General features: G+C 42.7%; 2 protein-coding genes across 16 annotated transcripts in view; one reads left to right on the top strand and one right to left on the bottom strand.

Moving 5' to 3' along the window:
- The window catches only part of Rcbtb2 (RCC1 and BTB domain containing protein 2), a 49,922-nt gene that overhangs the window by 11,367 nt on the left and 13,593 nt on the right, over positions 1 to 24,962 (top strand). For 7 of the 15 annotated variants that reach the window (XM_076545362.1, XM_015985744.3, XM_076545361.1 and 4 more), the window contains exons 2-11: positions 4,377 to 4,457; positions 7,584 to 7,680; positions 8,095 to 8,159; positions 9,516 to 9,669; positions 15,337 to 15,492; positions 16,015 to 16,165; positions 18,429 to 18,595; positions 20,302 to 20,460; positions 20,586 to 20,693; positions 22,410 to 22,552. In XM_076545362.1, coding sequence (XP_076401477.1) covers positions 9,562 to 9,669; positions 15,337 to 15,492; positions 16,015 to 16,165; positions 18,429 to 18,595; positions 20,302 to 20,460; positions 20,586 to 20,693; positions 22,410 to 22,552 — 992 coding nt within the window. In that variant the 5' untranslated portion in view covers positions 4,377 to 4,457; positions 7,584 to 7,680; positions 8,095 to 8,159; positions 9,516 to 9,561. Of the gene's footprint in view, positions 1 to 4,376; positions 4,458 to 7,583; positions 7,681 to 8,094; positions 8,160 to 9,515; positions 9,670 to 15,336; positions 15,493 to 16,014; positions 16,166 to 18,428; positions 18,596 to 20,301; positions 20,461 to 20,585; positions 20,694 to 22,409; positions 22,553 to 24,962 lie in introns of those variants that run through there. The other 8 variants (XM_042285142.2, XM_042285141.2, XM_015985751.3 and 5 more) reach the window with 5 other exon arrangements.
- LOC143267426 (uncharacterized) lies at positions 1,661 to 23,872 on the bottom strand. The gene is made up of 3 exons (XM_076545366.1): positions 23,691 to 23,872; positions 10,278 to 10,418; positions 1,661 to 2,178 (listed from the first exon to the last, which is right to left on the bottom strand). The coding sequence occupies exons 1-3, from the start codon at positions 23,870 to 23,872 to the stop codon at positions 2,085 to 2,087; spliced, it is 417 nt and encodes a 138-aa protein (XP_076401481.1). The 3' UTR covers positions 1,661 to 2,084.

Below are 24,962 nucleotides of genomic sequence, written 5' to 3' on the forward strand. Positions count from 1 at the left end.
TGTCTTTTCCATGTTTGTTTTCTACTCACTGGAAATACAGATAGTAATCAGGCAAATGAACCTGTGTTCTATAATCAGCTTAACTCCCTTGCATGTCACTTATTTCCAAGTAATGTCCCACGTTGAGTTGCGGACACACTCATTAATGCTGATTATTTCACCAACAGTCTGTATATACAGTTTATTCTTTGCTTTGTACAAGGATGTTAATTATCCTGTTGTCTGTGAGGATTAGGAAGGGGTATGTTTGTCATATTATAAAGACTTATCTTTTTATCTACCGGTCTTTGCCTACATTCTTACTAACAACGCGGAGAAAACTCTCAAAATACAATATATTCAAACCAGTTGTCTGTCTCAAACAAGGATAATTTAGAAATAAGTCATTAAATGATATAAGTTTAAGAAAACAGCTGGAATAAAAAAATACCATGTGACAGATGATCCTACTTTATACTTATTTGGCTTTGAAGAATTACTAGTCAAACTTTGGAACGCTGGCTCCTGAGTGTCCAGCTGCTGGCTCCTGAGTGTCCAGCTGTGAGTCTTGGAAGGCAGAGATAGGGACAAGAGCTTCCACTGGTAGACAGTCTTCTTTCTCATTCTTGTTTCTAGATCAAATCGTGAGATCCCAGAATGTTATTTTTGTTACTTGAAACCAAAGGAAATGTAGAGGAAACTATTTTTGCAGAGCTTACTATGGAGAAGCATATTGCCTACAGCAGATGGGGAGGCAGAACCAATAAAGTGACATGCAGTAGGACAGTTAGGGTACCCACTGCCATCCCTATCACAGGGGCCAACTTATGCTATGACACTGTCATTAAAGAACTGCCCTCTACCTGCCCTCCAGAAGCACTGCTTTCCTGTGCGGAAAACAGGGACACCCGGAAGCCAGTTTAGAGCAGTTTAGAGCAGTTAGAGAAACCACTTGTGCTATCCTAGCATGACAAATGTTAAACAATTTTTTTCTAGGTCAGATTCTCCTTGCCGGGCATGTATCATTCTATAGTATTAATTTACTTTTAAAATGGCAAAAGAAATCTTGGTGTATGAGTCATCATTATCAATATTTTATGAAATTCCTGTGTCCCTAGCAAAGGCAAAGGCAAAATGGTGGTACTCCGATTTTAATATTGGTTAACCTTATCCCCCTTACAGGTTGGGCTTGAACCAGCAATGTAGCTGAGAATGGCCTTGAACTGCTGAGCTTCCTAAGGACAGGGATTCTATGTGTGTACTAGCACAGTGACTCTCAATGCACTACCTTGTGATTGGAAAAGTAGTGGTCTACAAATACATTGTTATAATTACGTGGAGTCTTACCTTTGGCGTTACTTTCATCAAAACTTTTCTGTGAGAATCCTCAGTAAAGCCTCGCTATGCATCATGTTGTCATCTGCAGTATGACAAAATGAAGGACGTTTTCTCAGTGCTCTTAAGCCTTATCAAGTGGTCTGTTATACCATTTGTATTATTTTGTGATGTAGGGCTTGTTCAACATCACTAAATCTAGAAAATTATTTTTAGATGTTTATTTGTGTGTGGGGGTGGGTGGGTGCACACAGAGACTGGAAGAAGGCATTGGATCTCTTGTAGCTGGAATACAAGCATTTGTGAACTGCCCAACATGGACACTGGGAACCAAGCTCTGGGAGAACAGGACCCACTCTGAACTGCTGGGCCATCTCCCCATCCCCTAGAGAATTTATGTTAGTTGATAGATGGTATAGATGGTATGTCTATCCCTGTTGGTTATTCTGCTGACCTGTGTACTCTTCCTTAGTAGTGTTCTCTGGTTTTCCTACTGCAGGGTACATCTAGGTCAGCTTTGTTTTATTTTATATTTTTTAAACAGGGTGAAGTAATTTTAACATTTTTTTTTTACATTGAAATATGGTGGAATGACATAGGGTGGCAGAGGGCAGAATAACAGCAGTATAAACAAAAAGATCCACTATCTCATGTAGGAGGAATAAGAATTGTTTTATGAAATTTGTTTCAGTGATATAGTAGTCATTTTTGTGCCGCTATGACAAAATGACAGAGTGAAACCTTTACATTGAGGAAAGATTTACTTTAGCTCACAGTTTTAGACCTGTTGCTTTTGGCCCGTGGCCAGGAAGCACATCATAGTGGGAATACATGGTGGAGCTGAACTGCTTACTTCTTGGCAGCCTGGAAATGGAAAGAGGAAAGGGCCAAGAATCAGATATATGATTAGGGCTGGAGAGGTGGCCCAGTAGTTAAGAGTACTGACTCTTTCAAGGGACCTGGGTTCAATTCCCAGCATCCACATGGCTACTCACAACCATTTTTTAACTCCAGGATCCAGCACCCTCTCCTGGCCACTGTGGGTACCAGGCACGCATGTGGTTCACAGACAAACATGCATATAAAAGAACTATATACAAAATTAAATATACATACATACACATCCTTCCAGGGCATGCCCTCAGTAGCCTGCTTCCTCCAAGTACTCCCTACCTCTTTTTTTTTTTTTTTTTAATGGTTTTTCAAGACAGTTTCTTTGTGTAGACTTGGCTGTCCTAGAACTTGCTCTGTAAACAAGACTGGCCTCAAACTCACAGAGATCTGCCTGCCTCTGCCTCCAGAGTGCTGGGATTAAAAGAATGTGCCACCACTGCTTTTAGGACCTACCCCTTAAAGGTTTCCATCACCTTCCTGTGGCCCACGAAGCTAAGAGACCAGCAATTAATCTCTTGATAAGGTTAAAGTCTTAACAATCCAATCACCTCCCAAAGTCCACCCCCAGATACTGCTGCACTAGGGACCAAACTTTGAACACATGAGTTTTGGGGGAATTGTTTGAAATCCATACCATAATAGACTCTATATGTGTCAAAAGAAAAAAAAACACCAACAAAAAAAGATGTTGTGGTGATCCAAACACTGGAGTTGTTCTTCAGAGTGATTGAATTAATCTGTGTTCCCTTTGGCCTTATACAAGTATGCCTTTGTCTCCACTATCACTGGGCACTGTTCCGGATGAATTTCTGTGGGTCTAGTGGGTAAGGCTGAACTCACTGTGTTTGTGTTCCCGTGATGGTTCTGTGATGAAGTTGAGCAGCTTTCAGTGCGATTGCTGACTTGTGTGATTAGCCCGTACTCTGTCCCTTTAGTCCTTGGCAGCGGTCAGTTCTGTGTGCTGGAACAGTCTGTCTTCTCCCATGCTGTGCAGTATCTTACACTTTTCACAGCTCTACTACTCTGTGGTCTCTGGCTGAGTGAGAAGCATATGCCCATGAACATCGCATTGGGGAGGTTAATTCAGAAGGATTCCAAATTTGAAGGCAACCTGAGCTATACAGAAGAACCCTGTCTCAATAACCAATGAAGAAACAGAAGGAAATCTTCCTGTACTAGAGAAGTGGGAAGTTTGCCTTCTTATATTTCTTGTGCCTTCTCTTTTGTTGAAGAGTACAGTCAGACTTTATTGGGTGCCTGGGCATGGTGGTACTTGTATGCAGGAGGCAAAGGCAGGTGGATCTAGAGTTCCATCTACATAGTGAATTCCAGGTCAGTCAGGGCTACATAGTAAGGCCCAGTCTCCAAAACCAAACTCCCAAACCAACTTTCTTTAAAATATATTTTTACATATGCTTCATTGCTCACACTGTTAAAATCCTGTTTTGAAACTTATAAAACATATTTGAAAGTTGCATCTTAAGTTTTTAATATTTTATATTTGAGTACCTCTACTGCTGATTTTTTAAAAAAAAGAGCTGATGCAATTTAAGAAACATTTTCCTTTAATAAATAATGGATTGTTAACTTTGGAAAATTGTTGTTTGAATCTTAGATGATCTTTTAATAAAAAAAAAAAAAAAAAAAAAAATCCGGTACCAGATATTGGGATAAAAACTGAAAGATCAGAGAAGCAGAGCAAGCCACAGCCACCACCGATTACCTCACCAACTCCTCAGCCGATTCTGTTTCATGAATTCTCTGACTGAAATCCTCTGAGTCCTCACCAGAAAGGGTCTCAGCTGAACTGCTTTAGTTCCTTTTCCTCACACCTTATATACCTTTCTCCACCCTGCCGTCACTTCCTGGGATTGAAGGCGTGTGTGCTTTCCCAGTACTGGGGTTAAAGGTTTGTGCCACCACTGCCCGGCTCTGTTTCCAGTGTGGCCTTGAACTCACAGAGATCCAGATGGATCTCTGCCTCCCAAGTGATAGGATTAAGGGTGTGTGCCACCACTGTCTGGCCTCTATGTCTAATCTAGTGGCTGGCTCTGTCCTCTGATCCCTAGATAAGTTTATTAGTGTACACAATATATCACCACAGAAAATAGTATATTCTCTTTTTGAAATATCTCTAGTATAATTTATTTGTGTGTTTATATTTTCAGTCCTGTGAACTTTTCTAGAAGACAGCTTTACAAGGATCTAGAAGGACCAAATTCGGGGCTCCAGAACTCTCCAGCAACGAGGTACAGATGTTTGTGGAAGGAGTGCTCCTAGCCATTGTGTATAGAGTAAAAGTATTGAGATGGGCATAGGAAAACTTTAGGATCCTTTCATAGGAGCAGGCAAATCAACTGTGGGCTTGTGAAATGATGTCATCATTTACACGGTTCACACTCGAGAACAACATTACAAAGAAACTGCAAAACAAATCTCAAAATGTTTTTGATAATTTTGAATTTGGGTTAGGCACATTCATGGCTGCCCTCTGCCTCATGTTTGCGGCTGATTGGACGTGCCTGCTTAGAGGGTCCAAGAACAGCAGCTTTGGAAGCACGCCTGATTTTCATTCCAAGCCCGATCTGACTGATGGTTACTATAGCCAGGTTGCTGAAGCATCCTAAAATGGAGGCTGTGGTTATGCCTCATTTCTATGATTATTTGTCTGGATATTGCAAAAATTAAATAAGGTGCTAACCTACACTGTAAATGTCAGTATTTCACACCATGAATGTGGTTTACAATGCTGATAATAATAGCATAAAAATCATGTGGGTGACAGGTTGAAACAGCTGTAACCGCCACACACTGTACCCCAAGTGGGAGAAATCAATTTTCTCTGTTACATGTGCCACTTTGACATGGTGGAAAACAAGTTGTTGTTGTTGTTTTTTTTTTAAACAAAACTAGGAGATGTGTTTATATTATTTCACATTAGTAATTAGTCCTGATGTTATTTTTGAATTTTGACTAACACTGAATAACATGAAATTATGTTAATATTACAGTTAATTCTAGTTGGCTCTTATGACTATTTCCTCTTTGAATGTGTAATTTCCATATGCTATGCATACAGTTATGTTTTAACCTGACCAGTTCAATAAACAGAGTGGACTATTTTTATCATCATTTTTAAGGAATTGATTACACTTACAGTGATCAAAGAAAGATACTGAAAGGAGTCTTTTTTTTTTCTGCTTAAAATACTCAGGATTCGGGTGGAATGGGGGGAGGGGGAGGGGGGTGTGAGTGGGAGAACAGGGGAATCTGTGGCTATTATGTTGAACTAAATGATGTTGTAAAATAAATTTACTTAAAAAAATTATAGATAGATTAAATTACAAAAAAAAAAAATACTCAGGATTCCTAATCACGGACCTTAGCACATATGAGTGTTCCCCCTTCCTGCTAGCCGTGGGAGACCTGAGGGGTGGTGAGGGCGGTTATCTCTGGGTTTGCTCTTTTTTCTTCTCCCCATCCCCTCCTCCCCACCTTTGAATTCTTTCCCCCTATTCTTCCCTTCCTCATCATTCTCTCTCTGGTCTCATCTTTCTGTTTCTGTGATGCTGACATTGAACTGGACCCCCTGCGTGCTAACCCAGTGCACTGTCACTGAGCTGTGCCCCCAAGGCCAACTGTCCCTTCTTCTTCTTCTAGTAAATTTAGGGTTAAATGTGCAAAAAGTGTTTTCCAGTTAGGGTAATGCTGAAGGAAGGTAAGGGCCCCCTTAAATCCTTAGGCTAGAGATTGTAGCTCAGTGGTAGGATGCTCGCTCTGCATCAGCAAGATCCCAGATTTGATCCCCAGCAAGGGGGTGTGGGAGGGTACCTCAAATGGGCATGCCAGCTCCCAATATCTGGTTCTATTTTCCAGTACTCGGAACATTTACATTATGTTCTACTCTGAGTAATACATGGTTATAGTAACAAGCGGATTGTGGTCTCCTCTCTGAAAGAGCTTGCCAATTAATAGAGAGAAGAAGTCACACAAGGATAATTGACGTGAGGCAGACTGTGTGCTTCTTGAGGTTGCAAAGAGAAGTGCTGTGGAACTACAAAGGGCCCAGCCTGTGTGGCTAGTCAGGAGCCACAGCAGCAGCAGTCATGCTGGGGTTCAAAGAAGATTACGATTTCAGTAGATATGCCGAAGTGCTGTAATGTGTGATGGTGATTAAATATGGCAACATGTTTTTCCAGATCAAATCATGTAAATTTACAAGATAGAAACTTGAAGTGATGGCTTTTAGTTTTGGTTTTGGGTAGGCAAATAGTTTAGCCCTGAATTTCATCTCCAGTTCCTGAGTGAGCTTTTAAATATAAGCATGTCTTTTTAAAATTGAAACATTAGAAATAATGATTTACTATTCATTGTCCTCATTTTAAATTCAGATTTTCTGAATGCATTATTCTCTATAAAACCTACTTATAATTGGGGAAAAAATTGAGGAAAATTTCATCAAGAACATATAAAACATTGATAAGGGCTGTGGTGACATTTGGCCCAGTTTGATTTTTTGTTTTGTTTTGTTTTTTAACACAGAGTTTCACAGTGTAAACAGCCTTGGCTGCCCTGGAACTCGCTCTGTGGACCATGCTGGCCTTGAACTCACAGAACCACCTGCCTCTGCCTTCTGAGTGCTGGGATGGAAGGCGTGCAACTCCATTGCTCAGCTTGGTGTGTGTGTGTGTGTGTGTGTGTGTGTGTGTGTGTGTGTGTGTGTGTGTGTGTGTGTGTGTGTGTGTGTGTGTTCTGAGGAAGGGTTTCTCTGTGCAGCCCTAGCTGTCCTGGAAGTCACTCTGTAGACCAGGCTGGGCTCTGTTTCCCAAGTGCTAGGATTAAAGGCATGTGACATTTTTAGTCTATCTTTGTCCAGTTCTAGTTCTATTGCAGCATAACTAGGTGAAAGTGTAATAAAAAAGCTCGCAATACGCATTGCATTTAAGGAATTGGAGCAAACCTAATAAATTAGACAACAATAAATGTTACTAAATACAGTTTTATTAAGTTGTCTTCTGGAGGGACACACTACTTTGTTTATATTGTCTTTAGCTCTGGGCTAGCTAGTGTGTAATGGGTGAACCATAGTGAAGATCCCGAGTGCCTTCCATAGGGCTGCTGCCCCTGCTGTCCCCAGCTCCTGCTGTCCCTTGGATGCGACGGCAGGAAGTTGCTAAGGAAAAAATATTCAGTGATCTTGTTCCATACTTGATGGCTTTTGTTGTTTCAGACTTTTTGTTGTTAAAGTCCAGGACAACAAAGCTGCATTCATTTGTTCATTCATTCATTCATTCATTCATTCATTCATTCATTCATCTATTTGTTCATTCATTTTATTCATCCATTTCATTCATTTCTCCTTTGTTTTTTTCCAGCTTAGCAGATCATACATCCTTCAGGAGCTGAGAATTCATAAGTGTGGTCTTCACCGTGGTGATTTGGAACTTTCCAGTCTCAAAAAAGTTGGCCAAGGTCTAGAATTTGTTTATTCCCTATCAATAGCAAAGTCATCTGTGAGATGGAAGTTTCTGCTAATTTCCTTTTAGATAGAAGGACCTCTGTTCTGCGATGGCCATCCAGACTTCAGGAGGATGGTTCACTTAAGAGTTCCTGAACATTGAAAACTACTTGTAGGGCTTATAGCTGTTGGCTCCCATGCTAAAGGCTTAGTTCCTCTGTCACCCACTCACCATTTGGGGACTTACTTTCCCTGTTAATTAGAAGTAAAGTCATTTTGTTCGTTTGATACAAGGTCTTGCTTGCCCAGGCTTTCTAATTCCGTAGCCTCCCAAATGCTGGGAATACAGGCCCCTGCTTACTCAAGCAGTTTTCTGTGTCCCTTCATCTGGCACGGGCTCCTGATTTTACCAAATACTTTTTCCCTAGGGACTGCACAGGACTGAGTCCATATGGAAGAAGAACTGCCTGGTTTCTGTGGAGAAAGTGGCCAGGTTAGAAAAAAGCATGCCTTATAGTGTATTTTGTTGCATGAACCATATCTGTTGTTCACCTGGTTAGAAGAGCAGTGAGATCATCTAAGTCTTCCTTGGAGAGGCTGCAGTGTGGTGCCTGACATACCAATAAATAATTGATTGGGGGATATAGGATGTGGTCAAGGCCAGCAAGGAACAGATGCTACCTGGGCATTGAGGAAGGGCTCCCTGGGATGGTGGCATTTTAACTTGGTAAGGAATATAGGCTTCTGTTCACAGATGATGACCTGTAAAAGGCTTTGTTTAAATAATGTTTACTCTTTTCCCATGTATTGAAAAACACTAAAAAAAAAGTCATAGAAGATATGCTTCCAACTCATCGTGCTCTTTTATTTTCCATCACATCTGAACATTACAGTCATCCAGCTTAAGTCTATACAGTATCCAATGAATGCTGTTTCCCATGCAGTATCCAGTGGATACTGTTCCCCATCCTGTATCCAGTAATTATTCCCATCCAGGATCCAGTGGATATTGTTTCCCATCCTGTATCCAGTGGATATTGTTCCCCATCCTGTATCCAGTAGATATTGTTCCCCATCCAGTATCCAGTGAATATTATTACCCATCCAGTATCCAGTAGATATTGTATCTCAACCAGTATCCAGTGAATATTATTCACCCATCCTGTATCCAGTGGATATTGTTTCATATCTTTCAACCTGCCTGTTGATTTCTATCTTGCATCGTGTTAAATTTTCAAAGTATTTGCTCATCTCCATAAAACAGTTTAATATTAACTATTACTTTCTTTTGTCTTTTTTTCTACTTTAGGAAATAAAAAAGGTAAAATTCAATAAATTATAATAATTATACACAGAACAGCCAAACTTGAAATTTTACCACATGCTGACATGAATGTTTCTGTGTGAACCCTTACAGGAATTTGTAAAAGTAGCTTAAAAACTAATGATAGAGCCTAGAGACTTAGAAAGTGATCGTAGAGGACTCCCTGGAGAGATGGCTCAACAATCACTAATGCTTGTTGGTCTTGCCGAGGACCAAAATTTTAGTTCCCAAACCCTTGTTACGTAACTCCAGCTTCCAAGGATCTGAGGCCCTCTTCTGGCCTCCATGGCCATAGGTGCCCCCCCCATACACACACATAAAAGGTGTTAATAGAAAAATTCCTAATTCCTCCTGGGAACAGACTTCATAAAATTAAATAAATGAATTCACATAGTCAGCAGTGAATTTACCTTATTATGTATAAAATGTTGCAGCTAGGAAATCATCAACAGGTAAAGTGTTGAATTTTTTTAGACATTGTTTTACTAAACATGCCCAACATGTCACTTTGATTTTCCTATATAGGCTGTATTTTAACGGAATTGTAACAGCTTGCCAGTTTGCTGTGGTCATGTGCAGTGTGGTCACTCAGTGGATTTCTCAGTGGATACAGCGTCTGTTTGTTCCAGACCACACAATGAGACTAACAGGATGTGTCTTAGTCTCTAATTCATGGCAGGTGCATTTCCTGTATTATGTTTTCCTTGACAGAGTATTAACATCTCATTCCTTGCATTGCAAAGAGATGCCAGCTACAGGTAGGGTGGTGGATAGGATGTGACTGGAGTAGTACGGGAACAGCTCAGGAAGTGGTTGTTCAGTCAGGCGGCTACCTGGGTCACCCTGGAACTGAATTCAACAGACACCATCTTAATGGTGACGATTGCAAGGCTCTCTGTTCCCTTGAAGAGTCAACATTATGACCCTAAGCAATTTAGGGAGAAAAGGGTTTATTTTGGCTTGCACTTCCACATCACAGACCATCACTGGGAAAGCAAGGGCAGGAACTCAGTACAAGAACTTGAAGGCAGGAGCTGATGCAGAGGCCATGGAGAGGTGCTGCTTACTGGCTTGCTCCTGGCTTGCCCAGTTTGTTTTCTTATACCCCAGGACCACCTGTCCAGCAGTGGCACCACCTACAATAGGCTGGGCCCTCCCACATCAATCATAAGACTTGCTCACAAGCCAATCCTATGGAGACATTTCCTCTTCACAGATGACCTTACCTATTGTGTCAAGTTGGTATAAAAACTAGCCAGCACACAAGCTCTTCAGTTGATCCCTCACCTGGCAGTGGGCATAGAGTAGGTGGAGACTCCAGCGAAGACATTTCTAGCACACAGAATGGTTGACAGATGATCAAGGCTCCTACATGTGCTGTACAGTACATCTTTGTACATTGTCTCTTGAGTGTCCTGGAACAAAATGCTATAATTCCATGAAGCTACTATTAAATATTTTCTCCAAAATGTATTTGCATTTATAAATTAAGCTATCAGTTCCCTATGTAATAGTTTTCTCTCAGACTTAAATAATACACTTGTGATGACCGTTGCCAGGCATCTAGTTGTCAGACAGATTTAAAAAGCAATATATTCCCCTGTCTGGTGTACTTCCCATTAGATTGTGACCTCTAAGGAGGGCATGGCAGTGTCTTATTTTTGTCTTAAATTTAGTAATTCTACCATAGCTGATATTCTCCTGCTTAGCAGCATCTCATAATAAATATAGGACTGCAGATTGCATAAACCTCATTCACATTTTGGAATCCCAGTGGTCAGAATCATGGGCTGGGTACTGTGTACAACTGTACAAGTGGACCAAGGAGAAAGTTCAAGCTTATGACTTGTACAGAAGTGTTTAGGAATGGTTGGAATTTACCATTCAGTTTTCAGTATTCGGGAAGCCACTTGATACTGTAGCAAAGGACAGGATCAAATCCAAAAACATGCTTGAAAGGAGAAACAGCTGAGGTAGGAAGTAAGCAGTCATTGTATCTTGGCAATGCAAGATTCCTTCATGGTCTGAGAAGGTAGGTAATTTAAAACAGACGCTTAGACTAAAATCTCATATCACAGTTCTGTGTCCAGCTTTGACGGTCAACAAAGTGTCTCTAGAGAGAATTCTCTTTTACCTAAAAACTCCGATTTCCAAATTAATATAACACTACCATATAAAGTCTTCAGTTTCCTGAAATAGCCACAATGAAAGTAGGGGCCTATTCTATACATCCATACAATTGCAGCTTCTTGTAGATGTGAGATTTAAAAACAATGCCGGATTCCAAATTGAGTTTTTCTTGGATACCCACTGATACTGTTGCAAAATGCTCTGGTATTTAAAAGTAACTGAAGAAATAGTAACTACTGCATCAGAATCACAGGAGAAACAGCTGTCGCTGCTGTCCCAGGTGTGAAAGTAGGACCTATCATTCTTGGCATAGGGACTTGAGATTTGCATGGGGAGACATGGATAAGAGAGCTGGACATAGGGACTTTGAGCCACCCTTTAGACAGTTTTTTTTTTGTTTGTTTATTTGGTTGGTTAGTTGGTTTTTCAAGAAAGGGTTTCTGTGTATAGCCTTGGCTGTCTTGGAACTCGCTCTGTAGACCAGGCTAGCCTCGTTCAGGGATCTACCTGCCTCTGCCTCCCAAGTGCTGGAATCAAAGGCCTGTACCACCACCCTTAGACAGTTTTAATCAGAATTTACTGTATACTTGCCGTCATTCACAACAGCAATGGTGTGGTGATGAAGGAGGCTGCCCCTGGTTCTTTGCTCAGGACTGTGCTAGACAGTCTGTAAAAGCCCCAGAGTACCACAGTAATGAGGATGGGTGCTTGCAGGTCAGCCCAGACAGCCTCAGCTGGCGTCCAAGGTGAAGGGGATAAATGCTTTCTCAGATCGGAAGCAAGCAAGTGGCTGGCCTCTCAGATCTTCTTAATAAGGTTTGTTTAACAGCTAGTGAGAAAGAGCCCAGAAAATCTTTACTCTTTTAAATTAAATATGAGTTTGGTATTTTTCTGGAAAATACTTAAAAATACCATTTGATGGCATAAGGGCTATTAAATTTACAAAATATGTGCATATTTTTAAAACTCAAAAGTTAAATGAAGGGACTCTGGCCATCTCAAGTGAGGCAAACATGGCTCTGGCAGGCCTTGCCCTTCTCCCCCATTCCCGCTGCCTTGCTAAACCATTAGATTCCATCCCTAAAGCTGGCCACCAAGGTCTGTTCCCTTATTTGGCAATCTCCTCTCCTCCTGAGGCTGACTACCGAGGTCCAGCTAATCAAAGTATTGAAGTCCAGCAATCAAAAGCCCCCTTTGGTTCACCTAATTAACATACCAAACTGAAACATCCCACAGCATTCTAGCCCGTCCTAACACAGACCTTCCCATTTTGTCTTCTTTAAAATGACACCTGTAAGGTCATTTGCTGCTGTTTTTCTGCCTGAGTCAGAAAGCAGCCACTTTAACTTTGCCTCCCCACTTAATAAAAGATCTCTCTGTGAAAACAGGTGTTGGGGTGTGGTTTGTGCCTAACCCAGGGTCTAGGAGGAGGGAACACCCGCTGTTTGAGGGTCTCCTTCATTAAGTGAGTAAGTAAGTACCTCCATTGTACAGATAAATAACAACTGTCTTTGAAGACCACTTTGGAGAGTGCACACGATCATGAAATTATCATGCACTGTTGAGGTTTTCATGGCCCTCCAAGATTATGTGCCTAAGTCCAAAACCAAGTGTAGATGTAACCAACCGTCTTATTAAATAAGAAACACAGAAACAATGTAAAAGAGAAAGCCGAGAAGTCAGAGCTCAGAGCTAAAATCTCACCCTTCCTCCTGCTGTCCCAGCTTCGCGAAAAGAGACCTACTTCCTGTCGGTTCGTATTTTTAAAGTATGTTGTTCTGCCTTCTCATTGGTTGTAAACCCAAACACATGACTGACTCGTCACTGTCTGAATGTACAGCCCCCTAGGTCTTAAAGGCATATGTCTCCAATGCTGGCTGTATCCCTGAACACACAGAGATCTTATGGGATTAAAGGCGTGTGCCGCCACCGCCACACTCTTGCTATGGCTCTAATAGCTCTGACCCTGAACACACAGATATCTATGGGATTAAAGGCGTGTGCCACCACCGCCACACTCTTGCTATGGCTCTAATAGCTCTGACTCCCAGACAACTTTATTTATTAACATACAATCAAAATAATAATTCAGTACAATTAGATTATCACCACAACCAAGACCTCAGATTAGCTTAGTTAAGATGAGTCATTAAAGCTGGCCCTAATCCAGGCTGACTTGTGTGTTTATTAGAAGGGAAATATTGGACACAGATCCACATACAAGGCAGGCAGTGCAGACAGGCAGAGGGAAGAGAGCCCTCTGCAAGCCAAGAAGGGTAGCCTGGACTAGACCTTTCCCTGACAGCTCTTGCAAGTCAAGCTAGCTGACACCTTGACGTGCGACTTTGGAGTCTCTAAAAGTGTTAACACACGTAGTTGTTTCTGCCAGCTAGCTGTGGCTGTCGGTGCTAATGAGCACGTAAGCTACCTAGATGGTCCTCCATGCTGTGGTTGGTTTGAATGTCAACTTGTCACATGTTAGAATCACTTGAGTAGGAAGCCTCACCTGAAGAAGCATCCTGATGGCCTTGATTGATGTGGGAAGGCCCACCCTGGTAGTGTGTGGCATCTACAGGTAGCAGACTAGTTAAAGAGCTATTTCGCTTGTGCTCCTTGGCTTTCCCTCTGCCACCAAGTTGATTTGTCCTGCCACTGCTGCTGCTGAGTCCTTCCCTGAAAAGAACCAGGGTTTCCAAGCTTCCATCATGGACTGGGGACCACTGGTTCTCCAGGAACTTCTTGTGCTTCCAGTGTCTGGTTGGGACTACTGAGTCCACACCTTGTAGACAGTAACTACTGGTTGTTGCCACCCAGTGGGTGTTTGGGAAGCTGAACATGTGGTCCATGAGGAAGTGCACTGCACCAGGAGAACCTAATGAGCTTGCTAACTTATTCAAGCTTGGAGAGTATGTGTGGCAATGGACTTTAAGGGTGTGGGATAATGGTAGGAGGAGTATAGAATGAATCAAGCTGAGTTTGTCATTATGAGCCCATTGAACAGAGATTCTAGGTTTACTATTGAACCTTGAACAGTTTTTTAAAAAAAGGTACCAAGGATCTATTTGATTGGTTAGTTGAACTATTTGGGGAAAGGTGGTCTACTGAGAATGGGACTGATATTCTTGTTTTATTGTTGATAAAGGAATTTTACAGTGTAGGGAAACTGGAATGCTGGAGTGGATTCCCTCTTAAAACCTAATCCTCCACAATGTGCAGGCCCAGAAGACATGCCCTTCACCAGTACTGTAAGATACCAAAGTGTGGGAGGGATGTCAGCACATTTGAAGAGCTTTGTTGTCGCCCTTTTCCTTGGCCAGATGCTGCTGCTCAGCTGGATGCATTAAATATGATGCACTTAATGGGCCCCAGAGCAGCAGGAGTCAGGAGGCAGCAAAACATCACCAAAGGCAAGATGAACATGCTTACCCCCATAGTGGGCATCATAGGCAAAGCGATGCCCGCAATGGCCTGACCCATAATGGGCAGCACAGGGAAAGAGATTTTTATGATGGCATGACTCTCACATTGGACTTTTGGGACTGGCAAATCAATAATGGTGTTTCCTGGGGTGAAATAGATGAGTTTATTTTTGTCTGATCTATACATGCACAAGACTCTAGAACAAAGGAAAGAATTACTACATTTGATTGTAGTAATGGGGCTCCATGGCCCATCAGTCAGTTTTCGGAGGAGCCAGTTTACAGACCCAAAACCCCTTGAATGAAGGGAAGGCCAGGTCTCCCTGAGGGGCAACCTTGCTATAAGACCTAAGAACTACACTGTTAGCCAGAATGCATATGTGTTACACTGTTAGCTAGCCTCCCATTCTTCCCCCAGAGAACCCGACATCTGTTTGCTAGAGGAACCGTACATAGGGACAGCAGATGCAGTGGCCCACCCTCCTTCCTCCAGCCTGTCCTTGCTGAACCAGCCTGTTCCTGCAGCCGCATGCAAACCAGAGCCCCTATTTAGTGTGTTGCTACCATTCAGCTGGCCAAGGTCCAGGCTTGGATGCGTTGGGCGTCTTTGAGATCTCATTTTGCCCAGGCCCCTGGCCCCCGTGGGCTACAGCTCTGAGTGGCTCTCAGCAACAGACAGCCTGTGGCAGATGTGGGTCGTTCCTCCTGAAGCAGTTCACTCTGCAGAAACCAGAGTCAAGGGATGCTTTCTGGTGTTTTAATTGCTTGTCTCAGTACATAAGTCTTGTTCCTTTCAGCCAGTACAGGCTACCCTGTCATCATTGAAGATGTTAGATGTGGGAAAGTGGCCAATTTTTTCCCTTTGTTCTGAGGAAGAACTGCAGTCGATCCGTCAGGCTTGTGTCTTCGGCAGTGCTGGCAATGAAGTTTTATACACTACTGTCAACGATGAGGTAACTTTGAAGAAAAAATTCAACCACCCGTGTTTTTAGTAATGGGTTTGTAAGTACCTTGTGTATGTGTGTGGGGGAGGGGGATAAAGGAATGAAACCTTCAAACAGAAGTATGGAAAAGCAATTTTTTTTTTGTTTCAAGACAGGGTTTCTCTATGTGGTCCTGGCTGTCCTGGAACTTGCTTTGTAGACCAGGCTGGCTTCAAACTCAGAGAGATCCACTTGCCTCTGCCTCCCATATGCTGGGATTAAAGGCGTGTTTCAACAATAAAACAAGAATATCAGTCCCATTCTCAGTAGACCACCTTTCCCCAAATAGTTCAACTAACCAATCAAATAGACCCTTGGTACCTTTTTTTAAAAAACTGTGCAAGGTTCAATAGTAAACCTAGAATCTCTCATGGCTGAAAAGCCAACTTTTATGTATTCTGTAACAAGGCAGTTTCCTTTAGGAAGGTTGCTTGAGTTAACTTACAGACTTGCCAGAAATTTGCCTCCTTGAACTGAGTGTTTTGTCCACAGATTTTTGTGCTCGGCACAAACTGCAGTGGCTGTCTGGGCGTAGGTGATGTTCAGAGCACCATTGAGCCTCGGAGACTGGACTCTTTAACTGGCAAAAAGATAGCCAGCCTTGGCTATGGGAGTGGCCCACACATTGTTCTTGCAACAACAGGTAATAGGAACTCAATGGATAGGTTTAGGGTATTGCTTATTTGTTAAGAAATAAGACCAGGATGCCCTGAAAATTGAGAGCAAACCTTCTGATTGAGCAAGAGTTGCTGGCTCTGCTCTGTGAGCTTGGCCATACATTGGGAACATGGAGTATGGCTGTACTTGAGCAGCAGAGAATGGTAGTTTAACACACGGCGTCCCAACGGATGAAAGACAGTACACACAGCCTTTCCATTCCCCACTGGGTAAGTGTGAGAACTCTGCTTGCTTTGGATCTTAGGAAGCCTACACTTCTTAGATTCCTGACCTGTATATTGAGAGACCAAATAGTGATTCTGCCATTCCTCTAAGCATTCTGTAATTCTTACATTGAGTAAGTGGCTGATAGAAGTTTGCTTTAGTAATATAGAGAAAACATTCTCTTGGCTGCATCATGAACTCAGATATTATACAGAATTAGAATTAAATTATGCCTTTGAGGTATAAGTTCTGACAATATGGGTGGGAGTTTCCAGTAATAGGCAAGATGATTCAGACCATTTCTTCATTTAAAAACAAACAAACGGACAGCTGAAGTCTGGGGTTGGTGTGATGACTTTAGCAGTTAAGGGAAGGCAACGTCAGGTAAGGTGAGGAAACAGGAATAGTCACGTGAGGCTGGAGGAGACTAAAGCTGGCCTGCTTTTGAGGTACCCATCTGCCCAGCTGATGCTGAGCTATAGTTTGTACTCTTGAGGTGAGAGGTTACAGGTCAAGAGGTCAAGGTCCCATGTAACTGAAGTATAATAGGAGACCTCCAATAGGCTGGGACCACAAAAGCCACACTCTCAGCACAGGATTTGCCACTTCCTAAGGATTGAACAGGAGAACTTCTTGCTTGGAGCACCCCAGAGAAGGAAAAAGAGAATGAAACAAACCATTCCCTAGAATTTGCAGCTGTATACTTGTGTCACGTTAGACTGGATGGTCTGAGTTTCAGGCCTTGAATTAGAGGTATGGACTTTATCAAAGGGTGCCGTGGAAGTGAATGCACGTCCTTTTGAGAGCAAGTCACCTCCATTGGAAGCCTGGGAGGATCGCCAGAAACCGCTTGTCCGAGTCAGTGAGCAGCAGCACGTGGTTTCACACACAAGCATGTGGGCGCCAAGGCACCTGGATGTGGCAGGAGACAGAGCAAAAGTGCAGCTTGCAGACTGTGGTTGGCCTTCCCTTGCAGTTCTAGGATTGGACAGTGCTTCACCCCTGTAACGTGCCTGTTACCATCAGCTGAGCAGGAGGTTGGCTGTGTACAGGGAAGTGATGTCAGCAGAGGGAAGCTGGGGATTTATAGGCTGAAGCTGTCCTGTTTGGAACTTGGCGCTTGGCACCCTCCCACCTTGGTTTCTCGGGTCAGATAACAACGCAGCCTTGCTTGCTGATGTGGAAAGTGAGCACCCACTTTGGTTGGGTGCGGCACCGAGAGCTCAGTCCAAACCACCAACCTCCTGTAGGGTCTAATGCGTGAGACCCAGTAGGAGTGGCAGACGGTGATTATTAAACATGAGCTGTTGGAATCCCAGAAAAGAATTACAGAAAGCAAAATATCGACAGGAAAAAAGATCTACAGACAACATAGAAGATTTGGGAAAGACGCAGTGAGCAATTGAATTATCAAATGATTGTCAAACCAGATGATCAAATGAAGTCCACTCATAATATAACCTATGTAATGCAGAAAACACAGATGACAGGGAGCATACATGTGACTTAGTTCTTCAAAGTTCAGAATCAGAAAGCTAAATTCTTATATGTAGGTAGGGTACATGTATGCAGGGCTTTTGGGGAATCGTGCTATGGTTTGTGTATATATGATTTTTTATCTGTAAATTGCACATATGTTCTATGAATTTTTATAATTGCACAAGTAATACAATAAATTTTAAAATATATTTGGTCATCTTTCTCTAAAGGAAATGAAGATCTAGAAGAGTTAAGTAGCGCCTTACACTCTTGACTTTTGATGTACTATTTTCTCTGTTTTATTTAATTAGAAATCATCTAGCTATTTTTGAACTTCATAGCGTTAAATTCCATTGTGCTGCTTTCATGTAGAAGGCAGTTTGGGTTTCCAAATAGATTCTGTCACAAAGTGAATTTGGAAGGAGGAAGTCGAGCCACCTTTGAAGCTGACTCTTAGCTTCCATCTGTGGAGGCTGAGGGATGTGTTGTAGTCTTCTATAGAGAAGGATGTGTTGTGAAGGCTGTTCATCTTTCCTTATTTTCAGATGGAGAAGTCTTTACCTGGGGTCACAATGCTTATAGCCAGCTGGGTAATGGGACAACGAATCATGGCTTAGTGCCCTGCCATATCTCTACTAATTTGTCAAATAAACATGTCATTGAGGTTGCCTGCGGGTCTTACCATTCTTTGGTCCTAACATCTGATGGAGAGGTGAGGATAATTAGCATAAACTCACTGATTTTTTTTTCTTTTTTTACAATATGTTCTATAGATTCCTTTAACTGCCCCCAAAATATGACTAGGCAATAAAATCAGTAAAATTGAGTTTGCTTTGTATTGCTGTGATAAAACATCATGATTAAAAGCAACTTGAAAGAAAGGGTTTATTTGCCTTACAGGCTACAGTCCACCATTGAGGGAAATCAGAGTAGGAACTCAAGACAGGAATCTGGAAGGAGAAACTGAAGCAGAGGTCATGGAGGAACTCTACTTACTGGCTTGCTCCTGGCTTTCTCAGCCTGCTTTCTTATACCTCTCGGGACCACCAGCTCAGAGGTGGCACTGTCTTCAGTGGCCTGGGCCATGCCACACCAATCATTAATCAAGAAAATACCCTATAGACTTGCCTGTAGACAGTCTGATGGGGGCATTTTCTCAATTGAGTTTCTCTTCCCAGATAACTCTTCCCAAGAGTGCTCTAGAAGAACAAAACTTAAAAAGGGATCTATCTACCCATCCATCCATCTATCTATATCTAATCATTATGTATATATATGTATATACATGAATAATAAGATAGATGTGGGATTTATATATATATATATAGATATGTAGATGGGCTCTATCTGTCCATCTACTATAGATATAGACAGATTTTATATATATACACATACATACACACACACACACACACACACACACACACACACACACACACACACACACACACATATATATATATATGAATGATTACTAGAATGGTTTACAGGCTGTGGTCCAGCTAGTCCAGCAATGGCTGCCTACCAACAGAAGGTCCAAGAATACAGTACTTTTTCAGTCCACAAGGATTTAAGTCTCAGCTGGTCTTCAGTATATACTGGAATCCTAAAGAAGTAGGCTCTAATGCCAGTGGAGGAATATACTCATTAGTGAGGCGAGAGCAAACAGGCAAAGCTTGCTGCTTCCTTCTTCCGAGACCTTTATATAGGCTTCCAGCAAGAAGGTGTGGCCCAGATTAAAGGTGGATCTTCCCACCTCAAAAGATCTGAATAAAAGGTGTATCTTCTTACCTCAAAGATCCAGATTAGAAGTGGGTCTTCATACTTATAGTGATTTAATTAAGAAAAAAACAAAAACAAAAAACTTGTCAAAAATGTTCGACAATTTGGGTTTTAATTAATTCCATATGTAGTCAAGTTTACAACCAAGAATAGCCATCACATCTAGCTTGTGCCAGATTGTCAAAAAACTAACCAAAGTAGTTATGGTGAGCTAAGCGGGGATGTTTAAAATAATTGCTCCTCAGACTCAGCCTTATTCTTGGTAGCAAGTTATTATCATGATGGTTGTATTATGACATTTCCCTGTGTGTAGTAAGGACTTCAGTCACTACAAATCTTAAAAGGACTCATTATTACTTTTATATTGCTATAACAAAGGTCTTATTTGCAAAATAAAAAAATCCCAAAATGTTGAAAAATATGGCTGAGGTGGGCAGGTATTTTGTATTATATGATCATTGTTACTCTTGTAGCGATAGCACAAGCGTCATAAAATAATACTTTCTCTGCCTATATTGTGAGACCAGCGGGGAAGCTCTTTGACAGGATGGTGAGATGCCCTGAGCACATATCAGTGTCCAGCTGAGACACTTTATCCAAGGTGTGTTTTGTTTATCAGTCTTCTTTTTCACATAGGTATTTGCCTGGGGTTATAATAACTCTGGGCAGGTAGGCTCTGGATCAACCGCTAATCAGCCCATTCCTCGAAGAGTCACTGGATGTTTGCAGAATAAAGTAGTTATGAACATAGCATGTGGACAAATGTGTTCCATGGCCGTTGTGGACACTGGAGAGGTAGGAAGGTTACTTCGTACTTGGTTTCAAAAGTTTACTTTGCCTCCTTAGTGTCATATAAGCATGGCATGCTTCTCAACAACAGAACTGAACTGCTGACTGCTATGGTTCTTATCTTTCCCCAGGTCTATGTCTGGGGTTACAATGGGAATGGACAGCTGGGTCTGGGTAGCAGTGGCAACCAGCCAACCCCCTGTAGAGTGGCAGCCCTGCAAGGCATCCGTGTCCAGCGGGTACGTCTCCTGGTGGTCTGTGTGCAGTGCTCTGGGTCCTGGTTTTCTTATACACATGGAAAGTTCAGCTGGTTTGGTGCTTCTGTTGAAGTAAAGGTTAAAGCCCCTTTGCCTTGACTAAGGTATCCCTGTTTATAGAGATGCTGTTTCTATATCAGTTTTGTGAACTGAACCGAGAATGTAAGTTGCACACCCTTTCCTGAAGAATCTTTGAGAGCATATATGCCAACAGTTTTAAAAATTTTCATGCCTTTTTACATGTAATTCCACCTTTAGAGAATTCTCCTATGTAACCAAACAGAAAGTCTCATAAAATTAGTTCAGTCATATGAAATCCATTAATATGCATTAATAGTTATAATCTTAACAAAGGAATTCTTGGGGAGAGAATAAACAAAAATGGTTAAGAAGAATGTAAGAAAAGTAAGTTTAATCAAAGGGATAGGCATTGTATAATGTACTAATCTAATGGTAGGAGAACAGTTGCTAGATTATGCCCGTCAATATGAGACTGGTGGTGATGCTGTTCTTGAGACGCAGTCTCACTGTTAGCTCAGGCCATACCTGTGAACCTCTTGCTGCAGCCAGCTTCCTGACTGCAGAGATGACATGTATGCGCCACCATAGCCAGCTTACAAAGTTCTTTTTTGTTTCGTTTTGTTTATTTTTAAGACAGAGTTTTCTCTGTGTAACAGTTGTAGCTGTCCTGGAACTCACTTTGTAGACCAGGCTGGGCTCGCACTCACAGAGATCTGCCACCATCTGCCCCTTAAGAGCTGGGATTAAAAGTGCACCACCACTGCCACTATCTGGCTTTACAAAGGATTTTTAATAGTGGGGAGAAAGCAATGTCAAAGTAACTTTAGGTAAAAAAGATAAAAGATAGGTACATATGCTACCACTTAAAAATTTGTACATCCATATTTCTTTCTGTTTCTTTTCTTTTTTTTAAAATTTTATTTTATGATCATTGGTGTGTTGCCTGCAATGTATGTCCGTGTGAGGGTGTCAGATCCCCTGGAACTGGAGTTATAGACAGGTGTGAGTTGCCATGTGGGTGCTGGGAGTTGAACCTGAGTCCTTTGAAGAGCAGCCAGTGCTCTTAACCACTGAACCATCTCTCCAGCCCCATAAGTGCATATTTTTATATCTGAAAAGTTGGGGGAAAAAAACTTCTCAATTTCTGGTCTTGAGAACTTTTCAAGCTGGCAGTGGTGGCACACGCCTTTAATCCCAGCACTCAGGAGACAGGGGCAGGGGGATCTCTGAGTTTGAGGCCAGCCTGGGCTACAGAGTGAGTTCCAGGACAGCCAGGGCTGCACAGAGAAACACCCTCTCGACCCCAGAGAGCTTTTGATGTTTACACTGTCCTCCATTTTCCACAGTAAGCACGTTTTCCTTCCATAACTAGAAGAAAGAACTAGGTGTCCGTGCCTTACCCTGGCCTCACGGCCCCGGGTTCTCCGGGAGAAGCCAGTGCTGCTGGAGAGCTCACTGCGGTGGGCTGAGCCAGCGGAAGAACTGGGGGTGATCTCTGCAGCACCGGCCACACGGCTGGGCCTGCACTACTACCAGACAATACTGGTTCTTTCGCTGTCCGCCCTTAGGGGCAGTCTGCCCTTCCTCGGCTTCCATTTTAGTCTTGACCTCCTTGGTAAAAGTGCAACATTTCCCTTTACTTGCAGACCTGACAAGATTTGTCTTTTGTCCTTCCAGGTTGCCTGTGGCTACGCACACACGTTAGTATTAACAGATGAAGGTCAAGTGTATGCTTGGGGTGCAAATTCTTATGGCCAGTTGGGCACTGGCAATAAAAGTAACCAGTCCTACCCTACCCCTGTTGTTGTGGAAAAGGACAGGTAAGGGGGACATTTCCAGATCACCTCCATGGTCTTTCGTGTGGAATTATGGGAAGTCACTCTTAGCTTAGACTGCTCTTTAGCCAGATTGTTCATTCCTTGTTGAAGTTGCCTTGTGGGCTGTTGGGGACATGGCGTTCCTGTGTCACTTGCCTGATGTCACTGTCCCCCAGTGCTGTCTGTGCAGGCTGCAGTGAACTGTCAGGAGAGCTCTGTGCACGTCAGCTGAGTGCTCTCTCCCTGCTTTTGTTCTCATCCTCAAGGGGAAGGTGGTGGTGAGTGTTTGCGATCTGTCTTCTGTGGCTGGCTGGGGAAATTTGGTGTTTCCAGTGGGGTATGTATGACGCTAGCCTCTCGCCTCCTTATAAGACCTGCCGGTCAGAAGGGCAGGGTGGTTTCATTGTTTTGACGTCGCCGCAGACTTGTGCTGTGCAGAGGAGTCAAGTGCTAGAAAATGAGGACTCGGTTTTGAGTCATTTCCAAGTGATCCTAGTGATCTTGAAAGCCTCTGGCTTCCTCAGTCAGTCACGGCACTGCCTTTCCCCTGTCGTCTGGCCTTGGCGTGTGGCACAGACACAGTACAGTACTTCCCCTTCAAGCCAGCGGTGCTGTCACTGTGGAAATTAATGTGCTCTTCCTATTTTTATTCCACAGAGTACTTTTTATATCTGATTTAAATAAATATGTGGATTAATAGATTAGCTGACATTGGGCTTCTTTGATTTTTTTTTTCCATTGAGATTCCTTATAAATTGTCATTTTTATTTACATACTGTAAACATGGTTAATTTTACATAACTGATATAGATCTGGAAAAAACACTTTTTTTAAGCTAAAAGTTTGAAAATAGGACCTTTGACTCTTTAAATGGGGAACAGGGGGATAGTGGAGGCAGGAACTGGTCCATAGATGCCTGTGGCTCTTACCATTTGCTGGCCTTGTCAAGTATCCACAGAGGTCAAAGAAAGCAGAAGGGATATTTTCTCACAGCCGGGCAACTATGAGGATGCCTCGGCCCGCCCATGCAGGCGGTAGAGACACTTGGTACGCAGCCCGAACACAGTGCGGAAGGTCAGAGAGAGGAGCAAGGACAGCAGAGTGACTCACGGGCCCTTCCCTCGTGGGGCGTCCGCATTACCTTAGCATCTCATCAGCTAAGACTGGCTGGCATTGCCTTGCTTTCTCTGATCCAGAATGAGATCGCATCTTCCCACTGGTCCACTCTGGAGCCGACCGTGGGCCACTAAGAGGGGGCGAGAGCCGGAAGCTGAGACGCAGCGGAAGCTGAGACGCAGCGGAGGAAGCCATGGGAGTGCACATTGCTCAGCAGGGCTCTGAGCTGCCTGCCCCGTGCTCTGGACGCAGACACTGGGCTCCTCCTGTGTACTTCCGCCCTTGCTGCCGCCCACACATCAGGGATGGCTATTCTGAAAGGATCTCCCTGGTCTCCTCAGTTTCCCAGCCTTGAACTCCAGGTGGCAGTTTCTGAGCTTGCGCAATGTCAGTCAGGCCTCAGTTGATGGCATGTGGTGAATCTGCTAGGACTTGTCCGGCAGCACCCGGCCCTACCCGGCGGTTGAGCCTCACACATCAGTCATGACTTTCTTCTGACTCTTGTGGAGCTCTCCAGAAAAGCCTAGTTAGGAATGGAATTGAATTTTGGGTGGGGCAGGGGTGAGTCTGTGGTTGTTAGTGCCTGTTCATAGTGAAAGAAAAATAAAATCCATCTACATGATTCTCTGCTCAAAAGGAAACGTTTTTAAAAGGTTTAGCACATGTGTCCTTGTTCTTAAGTTTATCCCAAAAAGGCATATTATAACTTGTAATGTAAAATTAGCCGTGCCTTGAATTTCTGATCATTCTGTGGCCTCTTGAGCTCTTCAGTCGTCCCCTGGGCTTTCCAGAGCCATGACTAGGCGTCAGCTTCTGGGTTTGCCTTTTCTACGGGGGTGCCTTTTCTCCATTGTTCACCAACGCAAAGATCCTCTCTTTGTTCTCTGTTTTTATTTATATTCTTTCTCACACTCTGCCTTTTCATTTCCAGTATTTCACAGCCATTAAGCTCTGTGGTGGGGTAAGCCATTCCACCGAGGCGATACAAAACACATACGCTAAGAACTTGTAGTAATTTCCCCATTCACTTTGGCTACAGAGTGAGTGTGAAATGTGCCAGGGTCCACAGTGGAGGTTAGCTCACTTTACACCCGTTCACTGTTGCATGTCAGCCCAGAAAAGTCGAGGTTCAAAATGTGTTTCTTGGTACAAAATCAGGATTTTTTAAATATTTGTTGATTGTTGGTTTATTTTTGAGGTCTCTGTAAAACTTGCAGGTGGCTGTAGCACTGAAGTAAATTCTATTCCCTCAGGAGTTCTTTTTTTTTTTTTTTCATTTTTTTTTTGAGATTTGATA

Source organism: Peromyscus maniculatus, chromosome 9, assembly GCF_049852395.1.
Source record: "Peromyscus maniculatus bairdii isolate BWxNUB_F1_BW_parent chromosome 9, HU_Pman_BW_mat_3.1, whole genome shotgun sequence".
Classification (NCBI taxonomy): Eukaryota; Metazoa; Chordata; class Mammalia; order Rodentia; family Cricetidae; genus Peromyscus; species Peromyscus maniculatus.

Coding starts and splice junctions, on each gene's coding strand:
- LOC143267426 (XM_076545366.1), bottom strand. CDS start 23,872: ATGTGCACTCCCATGGCTTCCTCCGCTGCGTCTCAGCTTCCGCTGCGT. Junction 10,419..23,690: donor TTAGCTGATGAGATGCTAAG/GTAATGCGGACG, acceptor ATGGAATTATAG/CATTTTGTTCCAGGACACTC. Junction 2,179..10,277: donor TACTCTATGCCCACTGCCAG/GTGAGGGATCAA, acceptor TTCCATTTCCAG/GCTGCCAAGAAGTAAGCAGT.